The sequence below is a fragment of the Caretta caretta genome, chromosome 20 (assembly GCF_965140235.1).
Source record: "Caretta caretta isolate rCarCar2 chromosome 20, rCarCar1.hap1, whole genome shotgun sequence".
Lineage (NCBI taxonomy): Eukaryota > Metazoa > Chordata > Testudines > Cheloniidae > Caretta > Caretta caretta.
Genome location: NC_134225.1, coordinates 6,359,806 through 6,379,585, shown reverse-complemented (window position 1 = coordinate 6,379,585; position 19,780 = coordinate 6,359,806). Strand labels below are relative to the sequence as shown.

General features: G+C 44.6%; 1 protein-coding gene across 5 annotated transcripts in view; it reads left to right on the top strand.

Moving 5' to 3' along the window:
* The window catches only part of SENP1 (SUMO specific peptidase 1), a 32,734-nt gene extending 17,677 nt beyond the window's left edge, over nucleotides 1-15,057 (top strand). For 2 of the 5 annotated variants that reach the window (XM_048834741.2, XM_075121437.1), the window contains 4 exons: nucleotides 1,096-1,175; nucleotides 11,144-11,228; nucleotides 11,979-12,074; nucleotides 12,854-15,057. In XM_048834741.2, coding sequence (XP_048690698.1) covers nucleotides 1,096-1,175; nucleotides 11,144-11,228; nucleotides 11,979-12,074; nucleotides 12,854-12,916 — 324 coding nt within the window. In that variant the 3' untranslated portion in view covers nucleotides 12,917-15,057. Of the gene's footprint in view, nucleotides 1-1,095; nucleotides 1,176-4,781; nucleotides 4,849-7,731; nucleotides 8,031-11,143; nucleotides 11,230-11,978; nucleotides 12,075-12,853 lie in introns of those variants that run through there. The other 3 variants (XR_007354400.2, XR_007354401.2, XM_048834740.2) reach the window with 3 other exon arrangements.
* The last annotated feature ends 4,723 nt before the right edge of the window (nucleotides 15,058-19,780 follow it).

Here is a 19,780-nt window from a genome sequence, read left to right as displayed (position 1 = left end):
AATGAATAGCTGGAACAGATGCAGCATGAATTCGTTTAACCTCCCCATCTGTTTTGTGGTTTGTGCACCGGGCAGATATACACTGAGAAATTCACATTCATGGCTAAAGATCGGGAATTCTATGGTGGGCCACAAAATATCTGTAATTTTTAAAGCGTGATTCTAACCTAAAAAGTGGCTCTGTAAAAATGAGGTGACATCATTTTGTCTTCCTGGGATTCACGTCAGATTTGCTCAGTTTTTGCATAAAGAGATTTCACCGTTGGTCCCACAAACTCATCCTACGCTCTGACAGCCAGTCAAGGTTTTTCACTCTGATTTATGATTACCAGTAATAAAGGGTTCTGTGGGCCAAATTAAGCCCTCTGCTGTACCTGCACACCTCCGTGGTCCCTCTGAGACACCTGTCCAAACCTACCTGAGGTTGATAAGAGAAACATGGAAAAGCAGCGGTGGTGATAGTGAGCAGCAAAACCAGATGTGTCCTCTCTCTCTACTGCCCTTGGAATAATGCATGCAGTTCTTGGCACTTCAGCACCAGAAAAATGTAGCCCAATTGGAGGGAGTGCAGAATTAAGCAACCTCCTGCTACCTTACAATAACAATAGGCATGTGAAATCTAAGAGCAGGAGTAAGTAGAATAGTAATTGAGGAAAAGTGTGGTGCAGTAGTTAAAGTGCTAGCCCTGGACTCAGGAGACCTGGGTTCAATTTCCTGCTCTACCACAGACATCCTGTGTGACCTTGGCCAAGTCACTTAGTCTCTCTGTGCCTCATTTCCCCAGTTGTAAAAATGTGGATAATAGCCTTGCCCTTCCCCACAGAGGTATGTTGTGAGTATAAATATGTTAAAGATTGCACGGTGCACTGATACTGTGGTAATGGGGGCCATAAAAGGACCATTTGATAGAAAAGTCCTCTGAGAAATCCTTGAGATTTCAAGGGACATCCCTGTGGGTGGTCTAAATTCCTGTCAGTTTTTTTTCTTATCCTTGCTTTACAGTGAATACGGCTCTAGATTTGCAGAATATATGTCCTGGGAAAGAGGAAGTCACTTTGTTTACTGTATTATTAACAAGACTTTCTCTTTATGTAGGTTATAGACTTCAGGAAGAAAACCATCACCTATTACGATTCTATGGGTGGAATAAACAACGAAGCCTGCAGGATACTGTTGTGAGTAGCTGATCTGTATTTGAGTGTCACTGTTTTGTCTAAATGTTACAAATATTTCTGTCCCTTACTAAATGATGAAGTAACACATGAGAAATTTAAGATTCCGAGAATAGATGGAAAGCCGTGCTCTTGGCCACAACTAGTAGCTGAACATCCAGAAACAGCTAAGGATACAGCAGGACCCTGCTCCCACTGTGTTTTGGTCAAAGGCACACCCTCTTAGTTGAGGGAGCAGGTGTTGCCACCATTTCTTCCAGCTGTTTCCCCACAGTGTAACTTCTGTTTTATGTGGGGTTGGCCTAACCTTGCTAACTCTCATCCCAAAATCCAGCCTCTGCTTGACACTGGGGAATCTGAGCTTCTGCCATATCTGGGCCTAAGGAAATAACCACATGGAGCTGTGACATTGGTATACTGAAGACATTGTAGTCCACTGCCTCACTATCTTCTCTAAGAACCACCTGTGTTGAACAGAAAGGTGATGAAATAGAACCATGTGGGTGCACTACATAAGTGGTCCATCAGGGTATGCAAACTATTGCACAATGCTATTCTCTATGTCCAGGGAATGGAACCACAGGAGCACCTGGGCCTTTCCTTGTCGAGGCTCCTAGGTGTGTCGCTGACCGATCTAAAAGAATCAGCATGGACACTTGATCTTCATCCGTTGCCAGAAGATCGTCAGCCAGTGAGACCAGAGTAGTTTCCATAAAATACTCAGTCTTAACGCCCCCCCCGCCCCCCACTGACCTATAAATTACAGACATCGGAGCACTCCAGCTATTTCCAGATTCTCTGCTGCTACTTTTTCTGTGATCTTTGTCACAGTGCAGGGCAGCTACACCTGGATACCCCCTCAGTAGTTCAGCAAGGGCACCTGCTCTCTGCTTTCAGCTCCCCCGGCTGTCGCCTTTCTGTGGTGGAGAGCTGCATCTCTCTTCTGACCAGGGTATTCCCAGACTACACCGTTCTCTTGCCTTTATTGTGTAATTCCCAGCACGGTCAGATTGTCCCAGGATGCCTTCTTGCTTTCTCTTCGGAGATGGGTAACAGTATAAGTACTACAGATAAAAGCAATCACACACCGTTTTCTAGGCAAACCTGCTTCAGTCTTAAGGTAAAAAGGATTACAGAGAAAACCTATTAAAACACAATAAAAGAACCTACACGCATACTAGTAGATTTATCAGAGATCATCCCAACCCTCACATAGGCCTGTCAGGTGCAGTCTTTTAATACCTTCCTTAGTGGCATCCTTGTGGTTACAAGTTCATCAGAGACTCAGCTTCAAACAAGCACACTCATAACATGTTCAGTTGCTTTTTGTACACTTCAGGGGTCTTTGAACAGGAGTTTCCAGGAGCAGGAAGTATGCAAAGGATCTCTTTTCCCTAGGGCATATCTTCAAAAGGTTGGCTTTGGAGTGGGAAAATTTGTATTCTCCTCACCACAAGATATTTCCTGCAGAAGTCCACTTCTCATGTATTATTCCAAAAAGACCTTTAGTCTTCCTTATACCTTCCAAAGATGAACACAGTCTTGTCTTTCTGCTACAGAAGTTCTGTAAAATCTCACAATAGTACATAAACATTTGCATTTGTAATACGACTGCCAAAAACACTAATTCAGTAAGATTTAATTTAATTCACTAAACTTAATCTTAACTACATTAAATTTGCTCTGGATATTTCAGGAAATTGTCAATCCATCACAATCTCTCTAAAAGAAAGAAAGCAGGACTGATTTTCAGATTAAAGAGATGGATTCTGGTCAAGAATCCAACATCTGCCTCTTTGAGAGATGGCACCTGTTGACATCTCCGGGAATGAACCCGGTGTTTCCGCTCTGGATTTTGCAAGCCTAGTGCCCATGTACTTACCGTGGCCTGTTCGTGTCAAATAGCTTGGTAACCTAGCTCCTCCATTGCAGACTGACACATTCTTCCTGCTTTCCCCCCACCCTCCAAAAACCATGAAATATATCACTCTCCCAAGAGGATCATTAAGAACCAGGATGCCCTAGGTGGTGGGTGGCTTGTGTCTCGTGCTGAGCACCAGAGCTCCTGATGAAAGTCTGGGCATGTCATTTATGTCCCTAATGAATCTCAAGGCATGAATGTGCCTTAGCTTCTGTTACCAACCTGGACTGGGGCTAAGATATTTTTCTCTCTGACTCATGCTGAAAATCAGTTCCTGCTGTCGTGCCTGTGAGCATGACTCTTGGATATATGTGCAACCTTCAGTGCGAACAGGCTTGCCCAAAGAGTCTGGAGACTTGAAAGGAGCTTTCATTTGAAGTATTGCGAAATCCAGAAAAGAAAAGAAATAAAGAATCCAGTTTGAATCAGCCCCTGCACTTTCCCATACCAAGAAGCTGGGTCATTAGAGCAGGGTTACAAATGCAGCAGCGTACAAAAAGGCAAAAACTTGCAAAGGTTCTCAAGTCCTATTTTCAGAAGTCTTTGAAGTGCAGAGGTCCCCAGGTCTCATTTAAAATTAGTGGGACTTAGACTCAAGCAACTTTTGAATATAGGACTCAGGCTGCTATGTCCCTTAATGTAGTTCTTATTCTAGGGTTAAATGGGTCTGGTAGCTAAATCTCTCTTTAGAGTCACAGCACACTCAAGTGATGCGCTCCGGTATTGCAGGGGATGTGTTTTGTACTTTTTCTGAAATCCTTTCTGGTTTCTCTCTGCACCGAGTGAGTCAGATTTAGAATTGGAACAATCTGCTATAATGTAAATGTTTATGTAAATGAAATATGGACATGAAGGAGACAAGTGCAATATAAATGCCTAGCTAGGAATCCCTTTCAATATAATATTGATTGTATTTAGCACTTTTCATCCCTTAAGATCTCCAAGTGCTTTCTGAATTCCATATGCCAGAATAACTTCACTCACTACAAAAATAGCTACAAGGCTTCTCTTCCATTTCTGAGTAGCTAGGCTGAGAGTCATAGATTCCAAGGCCAGAAGAGACCATTGTGATCATTTAGCCTATCTTCCGGGATAGCACAGGCCAGAGAACTTCCCCAAAATAATTCCTAGAGCAGCTCTCGTAGCAAAACATCCAGTCTTCGTTTAAAAACTGTCATTGATGGAAAATCCACCATGACCCTGGTAAATTGCTCCAATGATTGACTAATCTCACTGTTAAAAATTTACACCTTATTTCCAGTCTGAATGAGACAAATCCGTGAGAAAGGAAGAATTATGAGAAAAACATAAAACCTCTGAAAATGGGCTTAAAATACAGTGGTCTCAGACTTAACTGCTGTTGCGATAGCAAGAAGTCACCAACATCTGGTAAATAAGGCTACAACTGAGATGTGATCAAGTAAGTCAGGAGGTTTTGCCTAGTAGTGCATTTAGGGTTTGGGATGAGGACTCAGCTCTTTAGATCGCTAGCTAACAAAACTGTTAAGCTACCACATAGTGGCCTTAGATTTTGGCCTATTGGCTAATGGGATAGGTGGGATTTGAGATAGAGACCCAAGATTTCAGCCTATTGGCTAACAGCACGGTTGGAATCGACAGTAGCAATGTGCAATTACAGCTCATTCTATGCCCGTGCCATAATTGCTTTTCCCTTTGTTTCCTTTTAGGAGGCTTTTTTGGTTGAATGCACTGGGAGGATCACACCGGGAAGAGGGGACGGAGGTCCTATTCATGGTTAGTGACCCTTTCATGCTTTCAATCTTTAGAGCTTCCTGAAGGTGGTGAGTTTTTAAATAATTTTTAGCCCCATTTTACTGATGGGAATGATTTTCAGGCATAGAGCGGTTCGGTGATTTGCTGAAGGTCAAATGGCCAGGAATGAATAATGGTTCCCCAGCTTTCTATAGCTGGGTGAATGTCATGGGAGTTGTGCTCTGTGTTGCTATTTGGGGGCCTGGGGTATGTGAATGTCATGGTAGCTGTGCATTAGACCTTGCAAGCGAAGTAGGGTTGGCCTGGTCAGTATTTGGATGGGAGATCTTTCAAGAAGGTGATGCTGGTTATTCAGCTTGTTTTTTTGATTCTCCTCCTTCATAAATCCAGTGCCTGGTAGCAAAGTACCCTGGACTGTACTAGGAGGTTCTGTGTTTTGACTCGGGCTTGTACACGCTACCTCTTATGTTGGCATAACTGATGTCACTCAGGTGTGTGAATAAAGCCACACCCTGAGCGACGTAAGTTGCGCCGATATGGACAGTGTTATGTCGGCGGGAGAGCTTCTCCCACTGACATAGCTACCGCCTCTCGCGGAAGCGGTTACGATGCCAGCAGGAGAGCTCTCTCCTCTTGGCATAGAGCGTCTTCACCAGACGTGCTACAGCGGCACAGCTATGCTGCTGTAACACTTCAAGTGTAGACTAGCCCCCAGATGTAAAACTAAGGTCTTTACCTTTTATGGTCATTACAAATCTCAGTATCGTTTTCTCAAGAATAGGAGTGATAAAGGGACCACTTAAAAATCAACCTTACTAAATCTTTTTATCTATGGTTATAAGTCTCACCTAAGAATGCCTAGAACTTGAAAGATTAGAGGGGAACGTTTTCTCTGGTTTTTCAGTTTTTTTAAACCGTGTGTCTGTAGCAACACATTGTGTCATCGATTTCAATGTTTTACCTTCAGAGTCAGTCAATTTCTTCTTGTTTGTGAAGATCTTGGAGGGAAAAATATTTTAAAATTTACATTATAAATCCACAGAAATTTATGGGGGTGGGGGGATTTAGGAGCTGAAGACTCTTAGCTATACTATTTTAAAAATACCTGACTATATCAATTTGATTTATCCCTTTTAATCCAAATGTCATGACCAAATGCAACTTGGAAAAATTAAATTTCTGCCCCCATAAATTTCCTCATGCAGTTTCAACTGGAGAGATGCATTTTCTTTCCCTCCCTAAAAACTTGTTCTGGGTTGTTGCTTATGCACAGTTGTTGCCATGTGTATGTGGCTACATTCCTGCAGTGGCTTGAGTGGTCCTTATATGTGCAGACTGTAAATCACCAAGGGATACTTCTGGAAAACAGCAAAAGAGATGGTCACTGTTAATGATAGTATGTAGTTGTTAATTCCCGTGCTGTTCTAGAAACCATAATGTAGAATTTCCTGGCCTTTGTGCATTTACCCTCTCAACCCCGCATTGCAGTAATATGGTTTGCAATTACTCTAGATCTAAATTTCTAGATTACATGAGCTGCTGAATCTAGTTCTTCACTAGAGCTCATATGCTGTGTTTACACCTCAGCTGCATTCCCTTTACCCACTACACCTTGATCCTGCTCTTGACTCCCCAGGCCTGCCCAGAGTCTCAGGGTTCACCCACAGAGATCCAGTTGCAGAACTGAGGTCTCATTCTGAAATACATTCCAGTTGATCTTGCATGATGCATTCTTTATAAATCTGCTATTTATTGTTCTGAGTGCTCTTCTCTTTAGAGTGTGTGCAGATCAGTATTCTCTTTGGTTATGTCATTATTTTACTAGGGATTGAATTTAAATGTGCAGACTGGTAGGATTTCTTCTCTTTAAAAAAGAAATCCTGAGAGTGCTTGTATAGTGCAATGAAAGATACAAAGCACCGAAGAATAAGAGCCAGGCAAGTTCTTGTTTTCCCTAGATCCTGACCTTTTCCCCCAGCACCATAGGATCAGGCTGCACCTATCTGCCAGTATATACCGTGGGCAGCTCAGACTTCTGCACAGGGGCTCTGCCACACTTCCAAACAGTCCCTCACAAGACTCTCTTCCTCTGGCCAGCTGTACAGGGTGGGGGCTCAGCTCTCCTTTCTTCCCGTTTACAGACTTTTTTTGACAGTTTGGGGCTAGTTGTGAGCGATTTGCCTCCCCCCACCCGCCCAACCTCTTTCCTTCTCTGGGGCCAAAACTTGGAGATTTTAAAATATCTCCAACAAGAGAAGGCTCGTCTCCAGAACTGCACCACCTTCCAACCTCCTCTCATGTATTTGACATCATCCTTTCCTCACAGGCTGGCTGCGTCAGCCAGCTGGAATAAGCGAAAGGCGAGGAGACCCCTACATAGAAGCCGTTGTAGAGATTGCAGTCAGCCAGCAGATCCTTGCTTAGCCAAGTGAAAGGGCTTGGAGTCTAGACAGCTTATTGAGGCTTCTCCATTTCCCCCCGTGCCAGCAGACACTGGTAGAAAATATATTGCTTGGAACAATCTAATTTCAGCTGATATCCAGGGAGCTGGACAGCCCCCACCAGACCCTATTTGCATCCAGCAAAATGCAGATTGCCTTTTCTCAAAGGAAACATACCAATGATCATCAGGAATGGACACTTCGGTGAAGGAAGGATGGACTAGCTCCCACTCTTCATTCAGGGCTGTTCCAAATTATCTACCTGCTGTCAGCTTAGCTACTCTGCTTTCATATACTGTGCCCATCTTATGTGCCCATGAGAGAATCTGCCATCATTTCAGCAAGTAGATTCAAGTAACACTTCTAGCACAATGGACATGTTTTGGGACTGCCCCAAGTCTTGTTCTTTCCACAGATGATCCTGGAAATCGGGAATAGACAACCTGACTGTTCTTATCTCTAGGAGGCTGATGACCTGGAGTCTCTCTGACCTTGACTACATTCGCCATGGATGGAGGAGCCCCCTCTGTGCTGCTTGTCTTGAAGCTGATGTCCATTGGCAGGATTTGCCAGTGGGGTTTGCAAAGGAAGAATTCTGCTATTAGATGGGCTTTTCTTTTTCCTCTAGCCAGGGGATGGAATTACTGGGTGGCTTCCTCATCTTCCTTTATGCTGAGACTGTTTCCAAGCATCTAAGAGGAATCCTTGAAGCTCTTTTAGGTGCACCCTTGCCCATGAGGTTATCTCTGTGCAAGAGAGAAGGTAAAGTTGGATGGTGAAGCTCTGCTCCTTCACACCTATAGGAGTATGGGAAAATTCTCCTACTAGTGCCACGATGGTAGAATTGACCCCTGCTCTCAAGGACTTCTTTGCAGGGTGGCCTTGAGCTAGGCCACAGACATCCTACCATTGCACCTCATGTCTTGCCATGTGTCATCAACTCTGGCTCAGGCAAGTCTGCAGTGGATCACGTTTCCTTAGGCCGGCACCTCTGTCCAAACTGACAACCAACACTGTTTTCCTTAGCTGGTATCTTCCCACTGTGCTACTGGCTTCTGTGTCCCATCCATTCAAACCCACGGTATTTAATCTCTGTTTCCTTTCTGTGCTTACTGATCAAAACCACCACGGCAAGAAGAATCCCTGAAATTTCTGCTTTGAGAAGATGCAAGCCCTGTGGGACCTTCCAAAGGGACAACATTTTTCTTTAGAGTTCAGAGTCCTTTGTAACCAAGATTTTAAGCCTGCATTCCCTACCTTACAGGAAACCAGTTGGTCTGTCCAAGGTAGCTGAAGGAAAAAGCCTAGCATGTGTTAGATGGCAGAAGAGCAGTGAAAATTTACTTTAGGAGAACCAAACAGCTGAGGGGAAATATCATTTGTTCATCACCATTCAGCCTTAACTCCTGGGTTTGTGGAGCTTCGAAATCCTCCCACGCCAGGCAGAGCTCTGCATCACCATGGCTTGCACAGCTTCCGATAAACCAATTCCAGAATGGATCGGAGCCCTGTCAACCCACCCCAGCATCCTGAGCAGAAAGTGCCTTAACTACTACTGAGGAAACCAACCGCAAAGCTGGCCCCTGGTCATCCATCAGCACCTGCAGCAGCCTCTTTCAGCAGGAAGGTGCTCCCAGGAGCAGTCCCAAAATACTAATTTTTAGGGGAAATTGCATTCTTTGAATGTTCTTCTTTCTTCCCACCCTGCCAGTGTTTCCATACCCTAGTTGCTTGGGGCTGAGGATGAGGTCAAGGTCCAGGTCCAGAACTGAAAATCTGATTTTTTCCCTTTTTAGGAGTGACCTCATCCCCAGTCCACCCCACCAAGATTAGTTCTTTGGGTGATTTTTGCGATGGCCTCTTTGGAGTCCATGCCTACAGCCTGCATAAGAGGTTTATAATAAATCTACTGATAAGACATTTAGGGTTTCAATGCAGCGTGGAAGCACTCACCTGGAGAGGATTGTTTTGAGGTGTGGCCTTCAAAGAGAGGCTGAGTTCTCTCTGGAGAAGAGACACAGCCCAAATGTCTGACAGGGGCAGAAGTCCTTTCCAGAAAAGAAATAACTAGGCAACAGATTTTTCCATTATTTCACTGGTACCACACTTGCCCTTTTCCCGTCCTCCGGCACCTGCCCCGATCTCAGTGATGGCTCAGAAGTGAGGGCCAACTTGTGAATAAATTCACAAGCCTATTCCTTGGCAACTCTAGGCCTCATTTAGTCTGGGCTTGCTCTCTTGAATGGATTGTTTTCCTATTTTCCCTTACATTTTGTGTCTTCAAGATAGAAGTCTTCAAGGAATTTCCCTGAGGTCAGATTGGCAGGGACCTGGGGGAGGGGGTGTTGCATACTTCAAAGCATGGGGCATGGTTTACCTGTGATCCTTTGGGCATAACTCACCTAATCAGTCCTTGCCATTGCAGGGGCCTTGGGCATCGATGGCACCTCAGTCTCTCCTAGTCTCTGTATGTGGTACACAGCTTAGTGTCCTGAGGACTGAAACGCTTTGGTCTAACTCAAGATTTTGGGCTTAATGTAGGAGTATTTGGGTGAAAATTAATAGCCTGTGATATACAGAAGGTCAGGATAGTAGATCTGAGGGTCCCTTTGGTCCTTAAACTCTGAAAATATTATTTCTCATGTTGTAGACAGGTTTTATAGAGCAATTTTATAGCTTGGCCTCTCTAGACTTCTGTATAGGAGTTGTCCTGACTTATTAATGCATCATTTTCGTTGCCAGTATTCCTTTCCTCCCAATGGATTTGTAAAAACCCTGTCTGTTCCCCTTTGGTTAGCAGTAGTTCATTCTGCTGCCCTGATTCCACCGCCGCTTTAGCTAGTATAGCGGGTGTATTCTTGTTGGATTCTCTCCTTTTTTTTTTTCTTGTGCAAACTCATTTTTTCTCTGCACATCTTTGGAGTTACTTTGGCTACTTCTTGTTTTTTCGCATTCTCTTGATGGCTTTTGTGGTCTGATGCACCTTAATTTTGGTGTTTTCAGATGTCCCATTTTCCCACTGCTGGACTGAGTGTGATTTGCTCACTAGATTTAATTCCCCAAAGATGCTTCCTTGAAATCTAATATCCTTGAGTCTTTGCATTGCACACACCCCCCCCGTATTACTACATTGCATTCAAATAACTCCTGGCCACTAGTTCTAAGCTTTCCTATTGCACACACACACTGTCGGTCCATCCATATTGGTAAGAAAAAGATGAAACGTTATATCAATAACCGAATGGAACCCTGGGTGAAGAGGTCTTGGAAAAAAGATTGCGGAGTTTTAGAACTGATGTTAGCAAGTTACATAGCGTCCTTCAAAGTTTAGCATCCAGGTTACTATTTAACATCTACATACCTGCAACAAATTGCTCTTGTCTACATTCACTGAGGACACCACATTAAAGTGGGAGGAGATGATGAATGAGGACAGCAGAATGTGAGAGGCAACAAACTACAGGAAGCTCTAGATACAGGAGAAGTGAGTTCAGTCTCCAAACCTAAAGCTCATTTTGAAGGAGCCTTTCCAGCCAAACCAGTTGCTATTTTGGCTCTTCCATATCATGAGTCGCCCCTTAATTAATCAGGAGATTTCTGCTGATGTGTTTGTGGCTTTGACCCTTGGCTCAGTGGATATTTTTGGGATGAGTTTCAGAGCTCTGCTCAGTCCTACTTCAGATTGCCTAGAACTTTAAAATTCTGTGTTAAAAAGCAAGAACTGCCAAGGGTGAGAGAGGAAAATATTAAATTTCCGAAGCCCAGTTCTCAGAATTAATTGGAGATGGAAGTTTTAGATAAACTATGAATTAAAAATTGATTTTTGTTTGTTTGTTTCCTCTCTAAGCACATTCTCTGTCCCCTGTTTCCTGCAGGCAATACTTAAAACAGGAAAGTCTTGACAAAAGACGGAAAGAATTTGATGCTAACGGCTGGTTGTTGCTCAGCAAGAAGAGTCAGGTGCGTTGGTCTCGCGCAGTTGGAGCCCATAGTAGGGACCTGAGAGAGCTGCACAGATGGTATTGTGGCCTAATCATTCCCCGTTGTTAATCTCTCACTGTCACTTGATGGTTGTGCATGGGAAAGCTGCTCTTCTCCAAGATGAGTCAGCAGCAGCCCCAAGGGGATCCACTCTCACATCACAGAGCACACCTGAGCATAGCACTTCCATCTCACCAGGGAAGAAGGATGGCTGTGTGGTTAAGGCAGTGGAATGGGAGTTAGAAGGACCCAGGTTCTGTTCCTGGCTCTGCTTCAGCCTTTTTATGTGGCCTAAAGCAAGTCACTGCTCTCTCTGCCTCCATTTCCCATCTGTAAATTGAGGCTAATCCTCCCCGCTTCTCTACAGGGGTGTTGTAAAGACAAGTTCACCAATGACTGAGGTCCTCAGATTCTAGGGTGCCTAGATAGGCATGACTACCTGGAGTCTATGATGCACCATCAGTCTCCTCATTTCAGTTGCTTCCCAGAGTGGGTTGCTCCTCACTTTTTTTTTTTCATTTCCATTTGACCAGGCAACTATTGGCCCATCTGTTTCAAAGCTTCATTTTGCCCCAATGCCCTAAATCTCAAGAACATGGAGACACCCTGGGGTTTTCTTACCCGCTTCATTGCTCATGGCCCTTTATCTGTGGAGCGTTTGCTAAAGTTGAGGGGAGGCTTTGGTCTCCTCTAAATCTAGAGGCTCAGGGCTTGTTTTTACTGTTAAAGGAAATCCCTCAACAAATGAATGGCAGCGACTGTGGAATGTTTGCCTGCAAATATGCTGACTGCATTACCAAAGACAGACCGATCAATTTCACTCAGGTAAGCTGGGCACTGACATGTTGGGGTGCGCTGTGGGACTAACGCAGGATCCCATTGGCAGCGGGTTGGCTCACACGGAATGATGATAGGAGGGTCAATAATGATGTTGCCAATTGACACTAAATGTCTTTATTTTCCAGATCTTCCGCTCCTTTCTCAGTTGTCAATGTCTTCTAATAGTTTTCCACACTTAGCACAATCATTCATTAGGTCCCTTAACACCCCAGGATCCGTAGGACTGGATGACACATTTGTATATCTTCAGATTTTGTTTTCCCCTTCATCAATATCTATTTTAGAGGGTCCCCCTTACTAGCTGTGCTATTCTCTTTACATGGGGGAAAAGTTCATTCTTGTGCAAAGGGCAAGGTGTGTGCATCACTTAAGTCCTCAGAGTAGGCCTTACTTCATTTGCACAGAGGATTTCTACTGGCCATACAAATTTGTGCCACCAAAAGCATCCCCACCCTCCCCAGTGTAAACACTCTTTTGTACCTTTTAAGTGGTTAATAGTAGATTGGCTTGAAAAGAACATAATGATCATGGTTTCATCTCCGCTCACACGCAGTGAAAAGAATTAAGGTTGAGATTTTCACAGTAGCTTAAGGGAGTTAGGTGCTCAAATCCCACTGAATTTCAATTCAGGCACTTGGTTACATTTCATGGGGAACAGGCACATGTGTAATTAATGCGCATTCTGTGGCGATCGGGTGTAGAAACCATCTATTAGGAAAAGGGGCATTAATGTGGGTGTCTTTTTCTCTCTCCCTTCCCCCAAGCAACACATGCCCTACTTCCGCAAGCGGATGGCCTGGGAGATCCTCCATCGCAAGCTGTTATGATGACACTGTGCCAAAAGCTGGATCCTTGAGAGATTCTGTCAAAAGCGTCCAGACTCGCCCCTCTCAGCAATCAGCAATCTCCACTCCAACAGACATGGGACTTGCACTGGTTTCCAATCAAAGAAATCTTAAATGACTCAGTATGAGTTTTTATGAACTCTGCTCATGGACCAGTGCATGATGGGAACTGTCAGAAGCACACTCGCCTTGGGTTTTTTTTTGTGTTTTGAAACCTATTTTTACAATCCAGTGGACAACTTTGGACATTCAAGGAATTTATTTTCTGCTTCTAGAATCTCTCGCTGTCAGTTCCACAGAGCTGATTGCTCTACACTTTCAGGTTTCTAGATTTCAGGGAAGGGGAAAGCAATTACATGGGTTTCAGCATTCCCACTGTGAGCAGAAGAACCTAACTCTTAAACTTCGTGGTGGGTGGGGTGGGATTTTATGTAATGGGCATACTTGGGGATGGAAGCTTTGTGGGCTGTTAGGTACCGGCACATAGGAAGCAGCTGCTCTGTTGATTGCCAGCAAATGGGTATGCTTGCAGCTGGTAGAAACTGGACAGGAAAACGCAAGCCCTTTGTGTTGATGGTCAGAAATGGTGATTCTAACAAGGACTCATTGGTCCTTTGTATCTATTCTGCTAGTGACCCTTCTGCTCTCTTTCAAAGCCAGCATTTTTTCCCCCTAATGGCAAGCTCAGCCGACGGTCCCCTGAAATCAACGCCTACCTATCAGTCGTGCCCATGGTGCCTGAGACAGAATAGGACATGGCGCTTGCTTCTTGTAGAGCTGACAGGAAAACTACAAGCATGGGATAGTTTCTTTTGCGAGCAAATTTTTAAGCAGCCAGGAGTGAGATGATCCATGGGGCTGGATTTGCTTGGGTCAGGTGCCACTTCTACAGCATCATTTTTCTGACCAAGGAAAATAAGTCTCCCAATTTTTAACATAAAGTGTTGTTTATGGAATTCAGGTACACATACAACTTCTTGTAGATTAGGACAAGCGTACGGAGTATGATTAATTGTTTCTTATATTTATATTTGACAAGTGTTTCCCAGAGCAACGAAGAACAAACAATTTAATATGTATCTTGTTCAGCAGCTGTCCTCTTGCTTCCTTGATTTTTAAAGTCCTACCAAGAGACAATGGATTTGATTCTCGCCAGTCACCTTCATTCAGGGCATGCATTTACAGCTGAGCAGTGTGGGTGTGAAACACCCCGTATCTGAACTCTTCCCCCCACTGCTTGGTAACATTTTGCCTAGGTATAAATGATGACACAAGGTGCGAGGCCGTGGTGTTGGATCCAGGCTCTGGATTGAGGTTAAAACGTGCTTCCAGAGGCATCATTTTTAGGTACATTCAGGCTGAGATTTTCAAAGGAACCTAAGGGAATTAGGCACCAAAATCCCATTGATGTTCAGTGAGGAATTAGAAGTAAAATTTTTAGAAGCACTTAAGCCTGTTGAAAGTCAATGGGATGTAGGCATTTAAGTCATTTTAGGTATTTCTGAAAACTTTTCCCTGGGTGTTTGACTCCCTTATCATTTGAAAATCCCAGCCTTTGTTTTTGCTGATGCATTCAGCTGTCTAATTTATTATGAAGCCTGGTGTTTTTGTTTTTTGGGGGGTGGTGGGGGTCAGGGTGTGTGTGTGTGTGGAGGGGATGTTTGACTACAATTTCCCAAACAACCAAGCCTAGTTTCTCCAATTTATGTATCTTTTTAATTATCAAGTAAAGAATTCAATAATGTGCTTTTGTATTTTGTCTCCAAATAGGGAATATTTTTTACATTTTTTCTGTACCCGTATAAGCAGTAGTTTTGTACAAAATGTCCCCACAACTAGGTTGTGTTCTTCATAGACTGGTTTGTAAATTCCTTTGTCTGTGTGTGTTTTATACCAAGCTCATTTAGTACCTTTTTTATCTTTTACTGCAAGTAAAGATCTGAAACCTGAAACTGTATTTTTTGTAATGTTACATTGTTAAACTGTCTGTAAAAGTGTCTATCCTAATAACCGAGGGACTCCAACATTGTTTCTCTAACAAACTGTTCATATAGATGGATGGCAAATTTACTTAATACATTTTTTTTGTATTTTGAAATAAATATCACTTTCAATAAGCTGTCCACACTGAGTAGTTTTAGTTTTTCCCCACAGTCGTTTCTTTACCGGGGGCCCTAAGAGGAAAGACGCATTTCATGATGAAAGGTTTCAGAGTAACAGCCGTGTTAGTCTGTATTCGCAAAAAGAAAAGGAGGACTTGTGGCACCTTAGAGACTAACCAATTTATTTGAGCATGAGCTTTCGTGAGCTACAGCTCACTTCACTAAAGCTCATGCTCAAATAAATTGGTTAGTCTCTAAGGTGCCGCAAGTCCTCCTTTTCTTTTCATGATGAAAGATGCTTTTGGAGGATTCCCAGCTTCTGGCTTGAAGGTTCTTTCCTTTTCAGACATTTGAAATGATTGTCTCTGGTTTGTACGAGCTGTCTGTGGACCTGCTCCCATCTGTGGCACATCCCCATTATTATGGTATCATGTAAACTCTGCTGTTTTGCCTGTGGTACCGCCTGTGTGGGTTGTACTTTAAGATGCTGTGGACCTGATTCTCAGTGACCTCATTTCTGCATTTAAGCCACCCAATCCAGAGACTATGAAGGTTCCTGCCTCGTGTGTACCCACCCTCCTTCCCGGTGTAACTTAGAGCAGCCTCAAGGTTGCTCTAATTTAAGTTTGGCTTCCCATGGTCCCTTGGAAGCAGGGAAAAAGCTGCCGTGCACTCTGGCTGTCCCCCCTTCCAGGGGTTGGGAGCAAGGCTCATCTTACACCAGTTCTGCACTCGCTAGGGGAGGTCCATACACAGGGTATAGTCTTAAAGGCCATTTCTACTCACCTTTAAAGCCCTTTTAAGGCCTCTTTAACCTGCTCTCACAGTATAATGTAACAATCAGGTGTCCTGCCAGGGGTGCAAGGTGGAGACCTAAACAGCTGATGCCAAGTAATGTCATTAACTCCTTCAGTGTCAGTAAATCCAGGAGAGAGAGAGAAGGGTGGTTTATTCTTTGGAATTCTAGCTGGATTTTAATCCCTTGAGACCCTCTATACGTACATGCCCTTTACTTCCTAGACATGTGGGTCTGACACCAAAGCAACTGTGCTTTCAGTTGACACAAACAGTACAGATGGGCTCCCACTACTGCTGGTTCTGGCCCTGCTTCTGCAAAGACATACACACCTGACAACACTACACCTGGGTGTCGTTCCACTGACTTGCATAGGGTTGCTTGTGCACTGTGCAGGTAAGCAGTTGTCAAAGTCTGCTGGGTGATCAAACCTAACCATCCAAACTGCTGCAGTGGCAGCAGGTTTAATCTAGTGCATGTATTACAATGCTTTTAAGTGTTCCCTTCCCTCACAGGCATCATAGAGTGGTTTACAGTACCTCAAGACCCCCACCAGGATCAGGGTCCCTGTTGTACAAGACGGTACCAACATATCGTAGTCCCTACTGCAAAGGATTTACAAACTACACAGAGAAAAGATGGTTGAAGGGTCCCTGCCTACCACTGTGACCTCTGTCGTTTCCTTGCGTTCCCCTGTCGGCTTGTCTGTATCCCTCTGTTGTCTCCTGTCTACAGATTGGAAGCTCTTGGGGCAGGGACCATCTTTTTATTTTGTGTTTGTACAGCGCCTAGCACAATGGGATCCTGGCCTGTGACTAGGGCTTTTAGGTGCTACCGCCATATAAACGAACAACCTGGGTTTCCTGAGGTCCCGGCCAGTGCCCTAACCACTGAACTCCATGCTGTCTCATTTCTTATATGATAGCTCTTGTAAGCCCCGCCAGGAATCCCACCCTGGCGTACATTGTTAATTCCCCATGGCGGGTGGGCACGGAAGTGTCACATAGCAATGCTCATTACAACCTTTAAACGGCTGGACCATTCCAGAAAAACATCAGCTGTTAACTATGCATCAGTCACTTCAGGTACTTAAGTAACTTTTTAAAAAAAGGTAAAGATAAGGTAACTTCAAAACAAGTCTTTGAGAATCTGGAAATGGAGTCACAGAGCTACAGGACAGGCCCCCAACACGACCAGCACCCGCACACTTAATCCAGCCACTGAAATTAGACTAAAGTATTACAGCACCTGGGAGACTAGACTGTTCTGGGCAGAGACTAGAGGGATTGAGGTGCACCAGTGCCCAAGCCCCTGCAAGGGCAGGGAAGGAATTAAGTGAGACACACCCAGGTAATCCTGGTATGTGACCCACACCTACACGCTGCAGAGGAAGGTGAAACCCCAGCAAGGGCAGTGCCAATCTGACCCAGGGAAAACTCCTTCTTGACCTCAGATCTGGTGATCAGTTAGACCCTGGGTGTGTGAGCAAAAACCAGCCAGCCACGCAGCTAAGAGAGGGAATGCTCAGTGCCACTTCCAAGTCCTGCCTGCATCCCCTCATCCAATGTCCCAGCTCCAGCTGTGGCCATTCTGGTTTCAGAGGAAGGAGTTAAAGCAATCACCCAGAATGCACTGAGGTGGGGATGTGGCAATCCCTTCCTGACCCCTGCAGGCAGCCAGCTGAAACCCTGAAGCATGAGCGAACAAACAAACATGGGCCCACTCCCAGCCTACCCCTGCATACTACACATATGTATGCAAAATAAGAGCAGATTCCCGCCCCCAGGAGAATGTCAAACTGATGTACTGGCTTCTGACTTGCAGAGGAGACCTCCCCCTGGCCTTTACATTGCTCCTCATTTAAATGAACACATGAGGTGCTGGGATAAATTGGGCCTTGTGCTGCTTCCTGCCTCGTCGTGGGTTTTTGAGCTGGATCCTTTAAAAAGGTAAGCACGTTGGTAACTATCGACACCAAACAAGCAAAGGGGTCATGTATGTTCTGGGGCCTAACAAATTCCCCAACAAAAGACACATTAAGGTGAAGTCGAGAGCAATATTGGTAATTTAGGGTCAAATACATTACAGGGCTGTTATGATTCTTCCTCAAAACAAGGAGACTCTGGTTTAAAGTTAAACCTAAAAGGAATCCAGGTGTGGAAATGCAGAGTGAGAGCACCCAACCAGGTTTAACTCTGCCCCATAATAACCCCAGGCACTAATCACACACTTAAGGTACTTTTGTGTTTGTGGCTCTGGATTAGAGGATACTTGATATTTTTTTCCCTCCTGCCTCTGCCCCTTAGTGCCACTAGGGGGCAGTGCTAAGGTCGTGTGAGTGAACTCTGCGCATTTTCATGTTCTGCTTTCTCCAATTCTAAGGCAGCCTTGTTCCATGGCTGCAGCACTGGACTAGGATTTAGAAGACCTGAGTTCAATTCCTGCCTCTGCTCCAGGACCTTGGGCAAGTCACTTCAGCCCAGATCCTCAAGGGTACTTAGGAGCTGAAATCCCATGGATTTCACCTAAATACCACTGAGGATCAGGGCCTTCCCTGTGTTTCTCCTCCCACCCTTTTTCCTGTCTTGCCTATTTAGGCTGTAAGCTCTTTGGGGCAGGGACTGCCTCTCACTTTGTAGCATTATGGGGTATCCTAGAATATCAGGGTTTGAAGGGACCTCAGGAGGTCATCTAGTCTAAACCCCTGCTCAAAGCAGGACCAATCCCCAACTTTTGCCCCAGATCCCTAAATGGCCCCCTCAAGGATTGAACTCACAAGCCTGGGTTTAGCAGGCCAATGCTCAAACCACTGAGCTATCCCTCCATTCCCCGCTCCGTGCCCCGCCCTGCCCCATTTTGGTAGGGCCAGAATGACTGTTAGTCATGGAGAGATTTGGCCTCCCCAAAGTCTGGGTCTGAGAGAGCCTCTTCCAGGGTGTTACTAACACAACAAATAAGAGTCTATTTTATTTTCATTGGCTTGCCGGCTCCTAACAACCAATAGCAAACTGACGTGTCAAAGGCCGCTTGTGCCTTTTTTGCACACTTGCAAAGACTCGCTTGTAACCTAAAGAAGCTACATCCAGATACCGGCATGCAGGCTCGCATCTCTCCGTGGCCATGAAATATGCATTCAGCTTTTCTTCCTACCCTCCCTCCTGCCTCATTAACAGAATAAATCATGTCACTCAGCTTACCTGCCCATCCCCGTCTGGGGTTTTTCAGGTCATGTTGACTTTTGCTCCTTCCTGCATCCTTATTTCTAGACAGGAGTGAAATTTTACCCAACGTTTCCAACAGACCAGTTATTTGCATCTTTTAAACTCTGTACAAACACACACACGCAAGCAGTGTCTGTAAATACCATTTCGCAGCCTCCCACCTGCAGGCACAATGGTCCATTCATCACTTGCAATAGTTTGGTCCCAGAAGCAGGGGACTGCATCTTCCATGGCTCATATATCTGAAATGAATTTAGGCATCTCCAGGGGCACAAATAGGGTGACTTAAATGTCACTAGTCCCTGATTTAGGGTGGCTTATATGTCAATAATCCCCAAATCTACAGAGGATGTGGTCTGTTCTAGCTAGTAGCTGTAGGTACTTTTTCTTTAGCTCAACCTACTGGAGTTCACAATCTTTAGGTCCTTGGTTCAATCCCCAGTGTCGGTCATCAGATAAGCAGGGGCTTATCCACAGTGTGAATGGCTGTGAATCAGGATGAGATTCCTATGTCACCCCTTGGCCGCTGCGTATTCGCAGCAGAGCTGAGCAAATAACTGATCTGTCTGTTTGGTGGCAGGCCCAAAAAATAAGTCAATAAATCAATCAGGAACCAAGTCTGAAATGGTTCATCATTTTCAGTGACTCGGAAGAAGCTTGGGTTTGTTCTAGGAGAGGGAGTCTTCTATTGGGGAGATGAGGGCCCTAACCTCTGGCCTAAAGGTTA